This window comes from Oncorhynchus mykiss, chromosome 9, assembly GCF_013265735.2.
Source record: "Oncorhynchus mykiss isolate Arlee chromosome 9, USDA_OmykA_1.1, whole genome shotgun sequence".
Classification (NCBI taxonomy): Eukaryota; Metazoa; Chordata; class Actinopteri; order Salmoniformes; family Salmonidae; genus Oncorhynchus; species Oncorhynchus mykiss.
Genome location: NC_048573.1, coordinates 4023949 through 4037142, shown reverse-complemented (window position 1 = coordinate 4037142; position 13194 = coordinate 4023949). Strand labels below are relative to the sequence as shown.

Here is a 13194-nt window from a genome sequence, read left to right as displayed (position 1 = left end):
TGGCCTTTATGGAAGAGTGGCAAGAAGAAAGCCATTTCTTAAAGATATCCATAAAAAGTGTAATTTAAAGTTTGCCACAAGCCACCTGGGAGACACACCAAACATGTGGAAGACGGTGCTCTGGTCAGATGAAACCAAAATTGAACTTTTTTGGCAACAATGCAAAATGTTATGTTTGGTGTAAAAGCAACACAGCTGAACACACCATCCCCACTGTCAAACATGGTGGTGGCAGCATCATGGTTTGGGCCTGCTTTTCTTCAGCAGGGACAGGGAAGATGGTTAAAATTGACGGGAAGATGGATGGAGCCAAATACAGGACCATTCTGGAAGAAAACCTGATGGAGTCTGCAAAAGACCTGAGACTGGGATGGAGATTTGTCTTCCAACAAGACAATGATCCAAAACATAAAGCAAAATCTACAATGGAATGGTTCAAAAATTAACATATCCAGGTGTTAGAATGGCCAAGTCAAAGTCCAGACCTGAATCCAATCGAGAATCTGTGGAAAGAACTGAAAACTGCTGTTCACAAATGCTCTCCATCCAACCTCACTGAGCTCGAGCTGTTTTGCAAGGAGGAATGGGAAACAATTTCAGTCTCTCGATGTGCAAAACTGATAGAGACATACCCCAAGCGACTTACAGCTGTAATCGCAGCAAAAGGTGGCGCTACAAAGTATTAACTTAAGGGGGCTGAATAATTTTGCACGCCCAATTTTTCAGTTTTTGATTTGTTAAAAAAGTTTGAAATATCCAATAAATGTTGTTCCACTTCATGATTGTGTCCCACTTGTTGTTGATTCTTCACAAACAAATACAGTTTTATATCTTTATGTTTGAAGCCTGAAATGTGGCAAAAGGTCGCAAAGTTCAAGGGGGCCGAATACTTTCGCAAGGCACTGTATATATATATCCCTCTATCCTTCACTCCATATATCCCTCTCTCTCCCCCTCTCCTTCACTCGCTCTCTCCCTCTATCCTGCCCTCTCTCCTGCCCTCTCTCTATCCCTCTATCTATCCCTCTATCCTGCCCTCTCTCTATCCCTCTATCCATCTCTCCTGCCCTCTCTCTATCCCTCTATCTATACCTATATCCCTCTCTCCTGCCCTCTCTCTATCCCTCTCTCTATCCCTCTATCTATACCTCTATCCCTCTATCATGCCCTCTCTCCTGCCCTCTCTCTATCCCTCTCTCTATCCCTCTATCTATACCTCTATCCCTCTCTCTATCATTCACTCCATATATCCCTTTATCTCTCCATCTATCTATTCCTCTATCCTTCCCTCTCTCCCTCCTTATAGCAGAGGATAAGTCCTGTCCACCTTGGAAGAACAGAAAGTTTAAGTTAGCGAGATTGATAAAAAAAAAGTTAATATGGAGAGAGAGAGCTGTGAGGATAGGAAGGCCCCAGTCCCAGGTCTCTTGTCATCATCTCATCTTATACCTGTCTGTCTATAGCTCGTACCTAGAGGCACGTTAGGCTGAGAAACAAAGGTTATTCTCAGGGGTTCAAATTCAAGTAAAGTTTTTATTTTGCATTCACAGTACATTTAGAAGTGAAGAAAAGTTTGCGCTAGAGGCGGAACGCCTGAGTTGTCCCTCTTTGTCCTCCCTCTCCCATCTCTCCCCCTCTCCCATCTCTGTCTCCCTCTCCCATCTCTCTCTCTGTCTCCCCCTCTCCCCTCTCCCATCTCTCTTCCTCTCCCATCTCTCTTCCTCTCCCATCTCTCCCCTCTCCCATCTCTCTCCCATCTCCTCTCTCTCTCTCTCCCTCTCCCATCTCTCTCTCTCACTCTCTCTCTCTCTCCCCCATCTCTCTCTCTCCCTCCCTCCTACTCCCTCTCTCTCTGGATGTGTCCTGATTGGCCCCTTATTCTCTATATAGTCCCTCTGGTGTAAGGTAGTGCACGAAATAGGGAATAGGGTCTAAGGTAGTGCACTATAAAGGGAATAGTGTGTCATTGTGGACATTCTCTCTTCAAAGCGATGTCATCTTCATGACATAGTGCTGATGTCAGCGTTTCCAACGTTCCGCAGGGTGGTTTCAATGGGTTGGCCTAGGGGCGGGCTTACTCCGCTCTTCGTCCCCCTGAGGGTGGGTGGGTGTGTGTGTGTGTGTGTGTGTGTGTGTGTTAGAAATTTGGATTTAATTCCTAGCCTTAAAAATGTGGATTTAATACCTAAACTTGAAACTTCGAAATTTGACATTTGAGAAACATGGATGACTTGTAGTGGATGGTTGAAGGGCTCTCCAGGGGACCTGGGGTTAGGGAGGTTGGTCGGCGACCTGTGGTTGGTAGGGGACCTGGGGTTGGTAGGGGACCTGGGGTTGGTAGGGGACCTGGGGTTAGGGAGGTTGGTAGGGGAACTGGGGTTGGTAGGGGACCTGGGGTTAGGGAGGTTGGTCGGGGACCTGTGGTTGGTAGGGGACCTGTGGTTGGTAGGGGACCTGGGGTTGGTAGGGGACCTGGGGTTGGTAGGGGACCTGGGGTTAGGGAGGTTGGTAGGGGACCTGGGGTTAGAGGGGTTGGTAGGGGACCTGGGGTTAGTGAGGTTGGTAGGGGACCTGGGGTTAGGGGGGTTGGTAGGGGACCTGGGGTTGGTAGGGGACCTGGGGTTGGTAGGGGACCTTGGGTTAGGGGGGTTGGTAGGGGACCTGGGGTTAGGGAGGTTGGTAGGGGACCTGGGGTTGGTAGGGGACCTGGGGTTGGTAGGGGACCTGCGGTTGGTAGGGGACCTGGGGTTAGGGGGGTTGGTAGGGGGTTGGGTTTGGTAGGGTGCCTGGGGTTAGGGGGGTTGGTAGGGGACCTGGGGTTAGGGAGGTTGGTAGGGGACCTGGGGTTAGGGAGGTTGGTAGGGGACCTGGGGTTAGGGAGGTTGGTAGGGGACCTGGGGTTAGGGAGGTTGGTAGGGGGCCTGTGGTTAGGGGGGTTGGTAGGGGACCTGGGGTTAGGGGGGGTTGGTAGGGGACCTGGGGTTGGTAGGGGGCCTGGGGTTAGGGGGGTTGGTAGGGGACCTGGGGTTAGGGAGGTTGGTAGGGGACCTGGGGTTAGGGGGGTTGGTAGGGGACCTGGGGTTAGGGAGGTTGGTAGGGGACCTGGGGTTGGTAGGGGACCTGGGATTGGTAGGGGACCTGGGGTTAGGGGGGTTGGTAGGGGACCTGGGGTTAGGGGGGTTGGTAGGGGACCTGGGGTTAGGGAGGTTGGTAGGGGACCTGGGGTTAGGGGGGTTGGTAGGGGACCTGGGGTTAGGGAGGTTGGTAGGGGACCTGGGGTTAGGGAGGTTGGTAGGGGACCTGGGGTTAGGGGGGTTGGTAGGGGGGCTGGGGTTAGGGGGGTTGGTAGGGGACCTGGGGTTTGGGGGGGTTGGTAGGGGACCTGGGGTTTGGGGGGGTTGGTAGGGGACCTGGGGTTTGGGGGGGGGGGGGGGGGGGGGGGGGGGGGGTTGGTAGGGGACCTGCATCCTTGAGATCTATCTACACCTTGATTGGAGTCCAGCTTTGTTAAATTCAATTGATTGGAAATCATTTGGAAAGGCACACACCTGTCTTTTGAAGGTCCCACAGCTGACAGTGCATGTCAGAGCAATAACCAAGCCATGATGTCGAAGGTGTTGTCCGTAGAGCTTAGAGACAGTATTGTGTCGCGGCACAGGTCTCGGTCAAAGGGTACTAAAATATGTACACAGCATTGAACGTTCCCAGGTTCCAAACCTGGAAGAGATTTAGAACCACCAAGATTCTTCCTAGAGCTGGGCGCCCGGCCAAACTGAGTAATCGGGCCTTGGTCAGGGAGGTGATCAAGAACCCAATGGTCACTCTGACGGAAGTCACTCCTTTGTAAAAGGCTTGAATGCCAAACGTCACGTCTGGAGGAAACCTGGCACCATCCCTACGGTGAAGCATGGTGGTGGCAGCATCCCTACGGTGAAGCATGTTGGTGGCAGCATCATGCTGTGGGGATGTTTTTCAGCGGCAGGGACTGGGAGACTAGTCAGGATCGAGGGAAAGATGAACAGAGCAAGCACTGATAGATCCTTGATGAAAACCTGCTCCAGAGCGCTCAGGACCTCAGACTCTGGTCAAGGTTCACCTTTCAACAGGACAACGACCCTAAGCACACATCAGGACAACGGAGGAGTGGCTTCGGGACAAGTCTCTGAATGTCCTTGAGTTGCCCATCCGAAGCTTGAACCCAATCTAACATGTCTGGAGAGACCTGAAAATAGCTGTGCAGCAACGCTCCCCATCCAACCTGACAGAGCTTGAGAGGATCTGCAGAGAAGAATGGGAGAAACTCTCTAAATACAGGTGTACATAATACCCAAGAAGACTTGAGGCTGTAATCGCTGCCAAAGGTGCTTCAACAAAGTACTGAGTAAAGGGTCTGAATACTTACGTAAATGTGGTATTTCCAGGTTTTTTCTAAAAACCTGTTTCTGCTTTGTCATCAAAGTGTATCGTGTTTAGATTGATAAGGGGGGGGTGCAATTAAATAAATTATAGAATAAGGATCTAACGTAATAAAATGTGGAAAAAAGTCAAGGGGTCTGAATATTTTCTGAATGCACCGTATATATCCTTCTCCCTATGGCCCACTGATACACACACACACACACAATCAGTGTACATAGACAGACGCTCTGTCTCTCTCTCTCTCTCTCTCTCTCTTGGCTCAGTCTCACATCCCAGATCCTCACCCAAATTTAAATGGGAGGAGCCAAGATTAGGGACTCAAAAAAAGGAGAGAGAGAGACAGAGAGATACAGAGAGAGAGAGAGACAGAGAGATACAGAGAGAGAGACAGAGAGATACAGAGAGAGAGAGAGACAGAGAGATACAAAGAGAGAGAGATACAGAGAGAGAGAGACAGAGAGAGAGAGTGACAGAGAGAGAGAGAGAGAGACAGAGAGAGAGAGAGTGACAGAGAGAGAGAGAGAGAGAGAGAGAAGTAACAGTAGTTGTCAAGATCTTCTAGCCTACACAGTCCAGAACAGGAGAGAGGAGAGGTACTAAGAGACCGCAAACCCCTGACACCAACCTGACCCACACAACCAACGTACAGGTGAGTTTAAGACACGTGGGTGTGCCCACAAATAATCGAGAACTATAGCCTAAATTGTTGTATAATTAATTTGTTAAAACGATGTGCAAAGTTTTTGTTATATAAAGTGTAATGTTCTTTTCTTGAGACGCTTGATGTTTCTTTTCTCGATAGATTCGTTTTATTTTTGCTTTCTTCTGTGGCGTAAACCAAACATATTTAAAGGTTTGAATGTTTGTGAATTCTTATTGTTCTTTCACACAATATCTTACCATGAAAGGACACATTTTTCACATTTGTGTTTTTTCATCAGAAATGATTGCTTATGGGTACCTTCCAGTGTGTGTAAGATATTACTGTTTCCAGATTTTGAATTCATAGTTGTCCTTAATAATCAAATAAAAATTGCAAAACGCTATATATCTATTGTTAAGCTGGAATGTTCACTTCCTCCATATTTGGCTGTGATATGTGGTTGTCTCACCTAGCTATCTGGAGATGAATGTCCTGACTATGACTGGTCCACCCAGCTATCTGGAGATGAATGTACTGACTATGACTGGTCCACCTAGCTATCTGGAGATGAATGTACTGACTATGACTGCTCCACCTAGCTATCTGGAGATGAATGTACTGACTATGACTATTCCACCTAGCTATCTGGAGATGAATGTACTGACTATGCCTGGTCCACCTAGCTATCTGGAGATGAATGTACTGACTACGACTGGTCCACCTAGCTATCTGGAGATGAATGTACTGACTACGACTGGTCCACCTAGCTATCTGGAGATGAATGTACTGACTATGACTGGTCCACCTAGCTATCTGGAGATGAATGTACTGACTATGACTGGTCCACCTAGCTATCTGAAGATAAATGTACTGACTATGACTGGTCCACCTAGCTATCTGGAGATGAATGTACTGACTACGACTGGTCCACCTAGCTATCTGGAGATGAATGTACTGACTATGACTGGTCCACCTAGCTATCTGGAGATGAATGTACTGACTATGACTGGTCCACCTAGCTATCTGGAGATGAATGTACTGACTATGACTGGTCCACCTAGCTATCTGAAGATGAATGTACTGACTATGACTGGTCCACCTAGCTATCTGGAGATGAATGTCCTGACTATGACTGGTCCACCTAGCTATCTGGAGATGAATGTACTGACTATGACTGGTCCACCTAGCTATCTGGAGATGAATGTACTGACTATGACTGGTCCACCTAGCTATCTGGAGATGAATGTACTGACTATGACTGGTCCACCTAGCTATCTGAAGATTAATGTACTGACTATGACTGGTCCACCTAGCTATCTGGAGATGAATGTACTGACTATGACTGGTCCACCTAGCTATCTGGAGATGAATGTACTGACTATGACTGGTCCACCTAGCTATCTGGAGATGAATGTACTGACTATGACTGGTCCACCTAGCTATCTGGAGATGAATGTACTGACTATGACTGGTCCACCTAGCTATCTGGAGATGAATGTACTGACTATGACTGGTCCACCTAGCTATCTGGAGATGAATGTCCTGACTATGACTGGTCCACCTAGCTATCTGGAGATGAATGTACTGACTATGACTGGTCCACCTAGCTATCTGGAGATGAATGTACTGACTATGACTGGTCCACCTAGCTATCTGGAGATGAATGGACTAACTATGACTGGTCCACCTAGCTATCTGAAGATGAATGGACTAACTATGACTGGTCCACCTAGCTATCTGGAGATGAATGTCCTGACTATGACTGGTCCACCTAGCTATCTGGAGATGAATGGACTAACTATGACTGGTCCACCTAGCTATCTGGAGATGAATGGACTAACTATGACTGGTCCACCTAGCTATCTGGAGATGAATGTCCTGACTATGACTGGTCCACCTAGCTATCTGGAGATGAATGTACTGACTATGACTGGTCCACCTAGCTATCTGGAGATGAATGTACTGACTATGACTGGTCCACCTAGCTATCTGAAGATGAATGTACTGACTATGACTGGTCCACCTAGCTATCTGAAGATGAATGTACTGACTATGACTGGTCCACCTAGCTATCTGGAGATTAATGTACTGACTATGACTGGTCCACCTAGCTATCTGCAGATGAATGTACTAACTGTAAGTCACTCTGGATAAGAGGATCTACTAAACAAATAAATACAGATCTCATATTACAGTATTGAATTATTATTGTTATTTATATTATTATTAGTATTATTATTATTATTATTATTATTATTTATGTTATTATTATTTATATTAATATTATTTATATTGTTATTATTATTATTATTACTATTTATATTATTATTTATATTATTATTATTTATATTGTTATTTATATTATTATTATTTATGTTATTATGATTTATATTATTATGATTTATATTATTATGATTTATATTATTATTATTTATATTATTATTAGTAGTAGTATTATCAGTATTATTATTTATATTGTTATTATTTATATTATTATTATTTATATTATTATTATTTATATTGTTATTTATATTGTTATTATTTATATTATTATGATTTATATTATTATGATTTATATTATTATGATTTATATTATTATTATTTATATTATTATTAGTAGTAGTATTATCAGTATTATTATTTATATTATTATTATTTATATTATTATTTATATTATTATTATTTATGTTATTATTTATATTATTATTATTTATATTATTACTATTTATATTATTACTATTTATATTATTATTTATATTATTATTATTTATGTTATTATTATTATTATTATTTATATTTTTATTATTTATATTATTATTTATATTATTATTATTTATATTATTATGATTACTATTTATATTATTATTATTTATATTATTATTTATATTATTATTCATATTATTATTTATATTATTATTATTACTATTTATATTATTATTATTTATATTATTATTTATATTATTATTCATATTATTATTTATATTATTATTCATATTATTATTTATATTATTATTTATATTATTATTCATATTATTATTTATATTATTATTATTTATATTATTATTATTTATGTTATTATTTATATTATTATTATTTATATTATTATTATTTATATTATTACTATTTATATTATTATTATTTATGTTATTATTATTATTATTTATATTATTATTATTTATATTATTATTATTTATATTATTATTATTTATATTATTATTATTACTATTTATATTATTATTATTGTAATGTATATTGTTATTATTTATGTTATTATTATTTATATTATTGTTATTTATATTATTATTTATATTATTATTATTTATATTATTATTATTACTATTATTATTATTACTATTATTATTATTTATATTATTATTATTACTATTATTATTATTTATATTATTATTATTTATATTATTATTAGTAGTAGTATTATTGTTTATATTATTATTATTTATATTATTATGATTTATATTATTATTATTTATATTATCATTAGTAGTAGTATTATTATTTATATTATTGTTATTTATATTATTATTTATATTATTATTATTTATATTATTATTATTACTATTATTATTATTTATATTATTGTTATTTATATTATTATTTATATTATTATTATTTATATTATTATTATTACTATTATTATTATTTATATTATTATTTATATTATTATTTATATTGTTATTATTTATATTATTATTATTTATATTATTATTATTTATATTATTATTAGTAGTAGTATTATTATTTATATTATTATTTATATTATTATTATTTATATTATTATTAGTAGTAGTATTATCAGTATTATTATTTATATTGTTATTATTTATATTATTATTATTTATATTATTATTATTTATATTATTATTAGTAGTAGTATTATTATTTATATTATTATTTATATTATTATTATTTATGTTGTTATTATTATTACTGATGACACAAATGTGCCATTTGCGAAGTTGTTTATTAAAAATGTAGTTATTTGTTACGTTTGACTGTGGAAAACCTATCAGTACTAGGTATTTATCAGATAGTGAGGTGGATATGTATCATTTGGCTTTAAAAAAACATGATTAATTGTCTCTCTGAAATGAAACCATCATGTGATAGATTTTAAACCAATACCAATGTCTGTCATTGAACCACACCATGTCATGAATAGATAGTGAAAACAATACAAGCTAATTTACCAGCATGTCTGAAAATGGATATATATAATTTTGTTAATAAAGTTTTCATGTTTGAAATGGAATAGATAGATTATTCTATGTTGTAATAATCTATTTCTACAGTCTTAAAGGTCAAAGATGGTGTAATATGGTGAAGATGTCTCCCAACTTGGACCAGGTATGCTGTGTGTGTAACTTTAACTCCCTCTTGTCCCACAAGCAGCTATAAAAGCAGCTCTAAATGTAATCTTCTTCATCATCTCTCATTCCACCTCGTTCCCCAGGTGATCAGATGTACCCAGGTGAACTGTACCTGTCAGTGTTTCAGACCAGCCAAGACCAACCTCAGGATATGTGACCACTGTAGACATGGCTGGGTAGCTCATGGTGAGCGTACACACACACACACACACACACACACACACAGACACATGGATATAGACACACATACATACACACACACACACACACACACACACACACACACACACACACACATGGATAAAGACACACACACACGGATAGAGACACACACACACACACATGGACACACACACACACACACACACACACACACACATGGATAGAGACACACAGATAGAGACACACACACACACACATGGATAGAAACACACGGATAGAGACACATACACACACACATGGATACACATGGATAGAGACACACACACACACACATGGATAGAGACACAGTTAGATAGAGACACTAGTTAAATATTGGTTATTTAAATAAAGGTAAAATAAAATAAAATCTGAGAGTGGTTACGTTTCTCCAGGACCCATCCCTCAGCTTTCTACCAAAACAGAGTTTTGTTATTGTTTCATCTGTGGATTCCTGTCCTTGAAGATCAAATGGTTTTACATTCATTGGAATGACTGGGAAAGTCTGCCAGACTTTGGGTTTTTAAATGTAAAGATATAATTTAATCGTATTATGATATGTAGTAGAAAGGATTAGAAGAAGCCTAATAACCAAACGGCAGAGTGAAATGCAACATCAACATACGGCCAGCTATATAAACTCTAACACGGATTCATCCTCCAATAGAGGTCTATCAATTTGGTGACATTAATTTGAAGTCTTTTAATCTAATGCCTCTTAAAGGGGGAAGTAATCTAAAAGTAACTGAATGTAATCAGATTACAATACTGAGATTGGGGTAATCCAATCACACACACACACACACACACACACACACTGACACACACACACACTGACACACACACACACCCTCACACTCACACACACACTGACACACACTGACACACACACACACACACACACACACACCTTAAGGTTGATGCATGGAATCTGTCAGACTGTTAGAGACCTGGGATCAACATATGGAAAGAGACAGAAAGAGAAATAGAAAGAGGCAGTGAACGCAGCTGCTTGATCCTCTGACATCTGTTAGAGAGGGAGGAGGAGGGAGGGAGAGGGGGAGGGAGGGAGGGAGGAGGGGAGTATGGAGGGAGGGGGAGAGAGAGAAAGACAGAGGGAGGGAGGAAGGGAGGGAGAGAAAGACAGAGGGTGGAGGGGAAGAGGGAGAGGGAGGGGGAGAGGGAGGGGGAGGGAGAGAAAGACGGAGGAGGGAGGGAGGGGGAGGGGGAGAGGGAGGGGGAGAGGGAGGGGGAGGGGAGCATGGAGGGAGGGGGAGAGAGAGAAAGACAGAGGGTGGAGGGGGAGAGGGAGAGGGGGAGGGGAGCGAGGGAGAGAGGGGGAGAGGGAGAGGGAGGGGAGCATGGAGGTAGGGGGAGAGGGAGAGAGAGAGGGAGGGGGAGAGAGAGAGGGAGGGAGAGGGGGAGGGGAGCATGGAGGGAGGGAGGGAGAGAGGGAGGGGGAGGGGAGCATGGAGGGAGGCGGAGAGAGAGAAAGACAGAGGGTGGAGGAGGGAGAGGCAGGGGGAGAGGGAGGGAGAGAGAGGGAGAGGGAGGGAAAGGGAGGGAAAGAGAGGGGGGGACGGGGAAAGTAGTATGGAGGAGGTAGGGGGAGAGGGAGAGAGAGAGGGAGGGGGAGAGGGAGGGGGAGAGAGAGAAAGACAGAGGGTGGAGGAGGGGGAGGGGGGTGGAGGGAGAGAGGGAGGGGGAGAGGGAGGGGAGCATGAAGGGAGTGGGAGAGAGAGAAAGACAGAGGGTGGAGGAGGGAGGGAGGGGGAGGGAGGGAGAGAGGGGGAGAGGGAGAGGGATGGATAGGCAGGGGGAGAGGGGGGAGGGGGATGGGAGCATGGAGGGAGGGAGGGAGGGAGGGAGGGGGAGAGGGAGCATGGAGGAGGGAGCATGGAGGAGGTAGGGGGAGAGGGAGGGGGAGAGGGAGCATGGAGGATAGAGGGAGGGGGAGATGGAGCGTGGAGGAGGTAGGGGGAGAGGGAGGGGGATATGGAGCATGGAGGAGGTAGGGGGAGAGGGAGCATGGAGGAGGTAGGGGGAGGGGGAGAGGGAGCATGGAGGAGGTAGGGGGAGAGGGAGGGAGAAGGAGGGGGAGGGGAGGAGAGCATGGAGGAGGGAGAGAGAGAGAGGGTGGAGGAGGGAGGGAGGGAGGGAGAGAGAGAGAAAGACAGAGGGAGGGAGGGAGTGGAACATGTAGGAGGGAGGGAGGGAGGGAGGGAGGGAGGGAGGGAGGGAGGGAGTGGAGCATGGAGGAGGGAGGGAGTTGAGCATGGAGGAGGGAGGGAGGGAGACAAAGGGTGGAAGAGATCAAACTTCCACATCTCAACAACACCAATAAACACAACAACACTAATAACCACAACAGCACTAATAAACACAGCAACACTAATAAACTCAACAGCACTAATAAACACAACAGCACTAACAAACCTCCACATCTCATCAACACTAATAAACACAACAACACTAATAAACACAACAACACTAATAAACACAACAACACTTATAAACACAACAACACTAATAAACACAACAGCACTAACAAACCACCTCATCTCAACAACACTAATAAACACAACAACACTATAAACCTCCACATCTCATCAACACTAATAAACACAACAACACTAATAAACACAACAACACTAATAAACACAACAACACTAATAAACAAGCATTTCGCTACACTCGCATTAACATCTGCTAACCATGTGTATGTGACAAATAAAATTTGATTTGATTTGAAACACAGCAACACTAATAAACTCAACAACACTAATAAACACAACAACACTAATAAACCACCACATATCAACAACACTAATAAACACAGCAACACTAATAAACATAACAACACTAATAAACTCAACAACACTAATAGACACAACAACACTAATAGACACAACAACACTAATAAACACAACAACACTAATAAACACAGCAACACTAATGATCTCAACAACACTAATAAACACAACAACACTAATAAACACAGCAACACTAATAAACACAGCAACACTAATGATCTCAACAACACTAATAAACACAACAACACTAATAAACTCAACAACACTAATAAACTCAACAACACTAATGATCTCAACAACACTAATAAACACAACAACACTAATAAACTCAACAACACTAATGATCTCAACAACACTAATAGACACAACAACACTAATAAACACAACAACACTAATAAACTCAACAACACTAATGATATCAACAACACTAATAAACACAGCAACACTAATAAACACAGCAACACTAATGATATCAACAACACTAATAAACACAACAACACTAATAAACACAGCAACACTAATAAACACAGCAACACTAATGATATCAACAACACTAATAAACACAACAACACTAATAAACACAGCAACACTAATGATATCAACAACACTAATAAACACAACAACACTAATGATCTCAACAACACTAATAAACTCAACAACACTAATAAACACAGCAACACTAATGATATCAACAACACTAATAAACACAACAACACTAATGATCTCAACAACACTA

General features: G+C 41.3%; 1 protein-coding gene across 1 annotated transcript in view; it reads left to right on the top strand.

Moving 5' to 3' along the window:
• Positions 1–3605: 3605 nt before the first annotated feature.
• Positions 3606–13194, top strand: part of LOC118966151 (zinc finger protein basonuclin-2-like) — a 21386-nt gene continuing 11797 nt past the window's right edge. The window contains exons 1-2 of the mRNA XM_036989232.1: positions 3606–3658; positions 9404–9633. Coding sequence (XP_036845127.1) covers positions 3606–3658; positions 9404–9633 — 283 coding nt within the window. The remainder of the gene's footprint in view (positions 3659–9403; positions 9634–13194) is intronic.